This window comes from Silene latifolia, chromosome 4 (assembly GCF_048544455.1).
Source record: "Silene latifolia isolate original U9 population chromosome 4, ASM4854445v1, whole genome shotgun sequence".
Taxonomy (NCBI): Eukaryota; Viridiplantae; Streptophyta; class Magnoliopsida; order Caryophyllales; family Caryophyllaceae; genus Silene; species Silene latifolia.
Genome location: NC_133529.1, coordinates 78,449,997 through 78,455,054, shown reverse-complemented (window position 1 = coordinate 78,455,054; position 5,058 = coordinate 78,449,997). Strand labels below are relative to the sequence as shown.

The 5,058-nt window shown below is 36.6% G+C and overlaps 1 protein-coding gene and 1 long non-coding RNA gene across 2 annotated transcripts; both read left to right on the top strand.

The window, feature by feature from the left end:
* Positions 1 to 356: 356 nt before the first annotated feature.
* LOC141652311 (uncharacterized) lies at positions 357 to 1,246 on the top strand. The gene is made up of 3 exons (XR_012547126.1): positions 357 to 397; positions 491 to 559; positions 1,165 to 1,246. It is a non-coding gene; the product is annotated as an uncharacterized LOC141652311 (long non-coding RNA).
* A 2,301-nt stretch (positions 1,247 to 3,547) lies between these two features.
* On the top strand, positions 3,548 to 4,574 carry LOC141652309 (abscisic acid receptor PYL4-like). The gene has a single exon (XM_074459818.1). The coding sequence runs from the start codon at positions 3,705 to 3,707 to the stop codon at positions 4,374 to 4,376; it is 672 nt and encodes a 223-aa protein (XP_074315919.1). The 5' UTR covers positions 3,548 to 3,704; the 3' UTR covers positions 4,377 to 4,574.
* Positions 4,575 to 5,058: the final 484 nt, after the last annotated feature.

Here is a 5,058-nt window from a genome sequence, read left to right as displayed (position 1 = left end):
CCTTATTTATCCCAAATGTGCTTCCCAATTTGCAAGCAAATGGCCATTTTGATTTTTCAAATTACAACAATGTATTCTTTTGTAGGTACAATTGATGTTTATTTTACTTTAGTTAAGATACATTTTTGACTCGTACTTTTGGTAAAGAATAACTTGAGCGATTTTATCTTCGGAATGTACCAAATATATGATTGTTGAAACCTGTATTAATGAGCTCTCTCTACCTTACTTCTGGATCCCAAGGTTTCAAATTGAGCTCTTGAAATGAAGCTAATGATAATCCGTGTATTTTCAAATTGGACAAGAGTATTGTAATACATATTAGTCTATAATGGGTGACTATCTTAATCATGACCAGAATTTAGAAAGGACTTGATTCTGATGAGAGCATTATAAGGTAGATGTATTTTTATTATCACGTTTTCTTTCAAGTGAGGCTTTAGACGTTTTATTTCATAAGAGTTAATTTTTTTCGCTTTTGTTATTGTAGGATGATGAATTATTGATGCTGGATCTTGAAAAATTCAAGCCAATTTATAGGCTTAAGTTTAATTATGAGGTAAGTAGCTCTTGGTTGACCTCTCAGTTTCAGGAGAAGTTTAAATTTCAACTTCTACTTGTTTTCTTACGTGAGAAAAAAAGGTTGTCCATCTTATAACTATAGTCCATACGCAATTTTATCAATGCGTTTACAGCTTTATTGATTATATCCACATTAGAATTTTGACTCAAATCTCTGATTTGGGTTTAATTTGTGAAATGCTACCAAGTGAATGTTTAAATCTTCTGTAAATTTCGGCATCTAATTAGTTGGAGAATTAGTTGGAGATGTGGGTATAGAATTGATTCTCGATTTTATGCCATTTGCTTTGCTTAATGGCCTTGAACAAGCCTACATAGGTTAGTCCTTAATGGCCTTGAACAAGCCTACATATTTTTTTCATTTCAATTCATATTCAGATTTAATTCGATTGATGGCTTGGAGTATGAGATAGTAATTTGAAAAAGGGTATAGTTGATGATGGCTTCAGTTATATATTTATATCGCTTAAGTGCTCAGTTTCTTTGATGACATTCCTAGGTCAAATTTTAAAATTTGATTCAGTAACATTATTATCAGTTATATATTTATATCGTTTAACTGGATTTTTTTTTCTGCTTCAGTTCCAAATTCTGATCAAGGGGCTTTTAGTGAAAAGTCTTGGGTTGGTGTTTCAGGGTCCAAGCCTGATAAAGTGCAATTGGTGAGTGAGCTGCTTTTATCTCAATACTAAGTTTTTTTTTTTTGGTGAGATGAATGTTCCACTGATTAAATGGGGCATCGTAACATGAATTCATTCTTTTGCTACATGTTTTTGTCAAAGTTCCACAGAGCATTAAAATTTGACAACAGTCCCTTCATTACAGGTTTTTCAAGACACCACACCATATTCACAAGAAGAATTAGATGAGGTTCGAGACTTGTGGGCGAACTATTTTCTCAATATCTAGCCGTAGATAGCTAGCTAGCGTAGTAATGTATTAGGTAGTTGCATTTTGAAAAACTGATTACATGATCTGCAAGACCATATGTTATGTTGGCTGGGATTTGTTATGCCCTTTGTTGTTGTTCGTTAGTTGTTGAATTCGGATGACGGAGACGGTTGCGTTGTATGTTGATTGGGAACGGTTTTTATTAATTGAAATCGATCATTTTGGTTGAATGGCAGTTGGCATGTTTTGTATTAATGTTTTGGCATTCAAATTGGTGTAATGCAATATGAATTGGCCTTTGCTCTTTTCAAATTTAAAAAAAAAATATAAAGGACAAAGGATTTATAAAAGTTTGATGTAATTCTAGCTTCAAAGGACATGGGCTTTCTATAAAAATCTGATGTACATTACACATATGGACATCGGATTAATGTTAAAATCTGATGTTCATTACTCATATGGACATCGGATATATTTAAAAATCCGATGTGCATATATTAATGGACATCGGTTTAAAGTCCCATGTCCATTACACCCCATATGGACGGGACTGAACTCTACATCGGCCTATAATCCGATGTCCATGTGTCTAGAAGTCTGATGTCCTTCATGATTTCTGTAGTAGTGACTCCACACCCGGTCCACCTCGACCCACAATAAGGTGAAACCCGCAGCCCTAACCCGAGTCACCAAAACCCCCAAAATCCCTTTAATAAACTCGGTCAAACCGCCCCTATGGTGGTCAACGGTGGGTCCAGGGTTGGTCAAGGTGGTCACACGGTGGTTCAAGGTCAAGGCGGGTCTATGGTATAAATTAATTAAGATGAAAGACGGTATTACCTTACGATCTCGAGGCCGAGGGACGAAACTCGCTTCAAATCTCTTCTTTCTCTCTTCTCCCTTTTCTTTTATGTGGATTTTATGAGATTTTGTGAGGATAAGGGGGAGTGGATAAGGTAGGGTGGAGTATATAAGGTGGGTGGAAGTTTGTAGCAACCGTCACAATTACTACCGTCGTCTCGAGTTAATTTTTATCGTATATTATTATTACCATTATTATTATTATTATTATCATTATTATTATAATATTATTCCGTCTCATACATAATTCGTATAAAATACAACATAATATAATATATATATATATATATATATATAATTATAAAATACGGGGTATTACAAGTAGTGGTCGTGGGGTTTGTGGGTAAGGGATTTCGACGAGCAAATTTTGGGTTCGAAGAGGGGCTAGATAACGCTGGTAGGGCTCGCCGACAACGACAACGAAGTTTGGCCTTGTTTGCGAAAATTCTAGCGGCGGTGCCGATGTAATATGTGACTGTTTGGGATTAGAGGAATTTGGGGTAAACCTATTCCCTTTCCTTTCTTAATTACCCTTTACCAAACAGCAAACGCTCCCTAATTACATATAAGAGGTGTTTTTGGTGAACGACATATTGGGAGAATTTTAGCATATTCAAGACTTTTTGCATGTTTGACAAATTAATATGCTAATTTTGGTGTTGGTAAATAACATATTGAAACTACATATTTAGGGTCTGTATGCTATTTTACAACATGATGCTTAACCTAGCATATTGGTTGATATATTGTAAAATAGAAAATTTACGGTATTTTAGAAAGAAAATAACAATTCATTAATCTTAATCTCCTAAGTAACCAAACATTTTCACTAATTCTCATAACATAAATATTTAATCAAACCATTTAATAAAATTTATCATTTATAATCTATATTTAGCAGAAAATAATCAGCTTACCTTTATAAAATTTATAATCTATATTTAGCTGATTACCAGACAAGGTCATAATACTGTGACCCCTAAGCTTTACCTTTACAAAATCCAACGACCTCTTTCTTCTCACCCCGTATCATCACTATCTCTATTTGACACTCCACTTAACCTATTTTATGTTTAAAATGAATAAACCCGCCTAACCATCTTAAACAAGAATTTATCGTTAGCAAAGCTTAACTAGTAAAAGTTCACCCATAACTCCATAAGCTTTAACCATACAAAACCCAACCGACCTGTATCTTCTCCACAACCCCACTTGACAATTGACATGCACCCCCACTTGTTTTTCTATATCGCGCTGTTTCTATATATACCCCTAACTTCCGACCTTACTTTTTAGTTTTTCCCTATCTCTCATTTATCTTTTCATCATCCCTTTCTCAAATCATCACTATCTTTCCAAACAAAACAAAAATGCCAAAATCATCAGTCTTACTCCAACGAATAAACCCCCACCACCAAACCACCATACACCACCGCACCCCTAAACAATGCACACCACCGGCACCACCCCACCCAACTCCAACCCTGATCGACGACGACGACGAAACCTTTGACATCCCAGACGACATTGTACGATACCACACCCAACCTATCAACCCAAACCAATCCTCTTCCATAATAATCAAACACATCAACGCTCCCATCGACACCGTCTGGTCCATTCTTCGTCGTTTCGACGCTCCTCACCTTTACAAACACTTCCTCCGCAGCTGCCACCTCATTTACGGCGACGGCCACGTCGGTACTCTCCGTCGTGTCCAAGTTGTCTCCGGCCTCCCTGCCGCTTCCTCCGATGAACGCCTTGATATCCTCGACGACCGTCGCCGAATCATCTCCTTCTCCGTTGTTGGCGGGGACCACCGACTTTCCAATTACAGATCGGTCACCTCACTCCACTTAGCCGAAGAGGGCAGGACGGTGGTTTTGGAGTCGTACGTTGTCGATACACCGCCGGGGAATACTAAGGAGGAGACTTGTGTGTTTGTTGATACGATTGTTAGGTGTAATCTTCAGTCTTTAGCTCAGATTGCTGAGAATTCTGTTAAAAGAGACAAAAATTTAGAGATTTGTGGTAAAAACTAAAATTACATGAATGGATCAGTTTTAGGGTTTTTAATAGGTAGAGACAGTACGGATTTTGTCAGTCTTTTACGTTGTTGCATGAGTTTGTGGTATATTGATGATTTGATTGGATGATAATCATCAAATGTCAAGTTTAATTGTCTGAATAGTTTCTTATGTAATCATCAAATGGTGTTACATGATTTTTTGTTCACTGAATCCAATTTCATTAATAAATCCGTTTAATTGTCTGAATAGTTTCTTATGTAATGATTTAATTTAATTTATAACTAGTTATTCTGTTCAAAGGTTTCATACTATGAGACACTCTATTTATGTAAGAAGATAATCCACCTATTAACAATAAATGAACAACGTTTTTATAAACAGTAGGTCTCCCTTGCGACGGGTCGGATATTGCGACGGGTATTATGTGAGTGGAAATGGGTAGAGGGGACAAGGTGGGCACCCACCCCATGTGCTCTCTCTCTCACCCCCATGGGTTTTGTGTGAGACAAAATGGTACCCGTCGCAAGTTTGCGACGGGTATCTCCGTCATAAGGGAGAATTTGTGTTTTATAAAAGTGGACCATTTCACTGGGTGAGACCGTCTTATTGTATAATTTGTGTTAATTTATAGTTGTTTCCGAATTATATTGAGAATAGTAAGACTTTGTTATTATTGTTATTCACTTGTGCATAT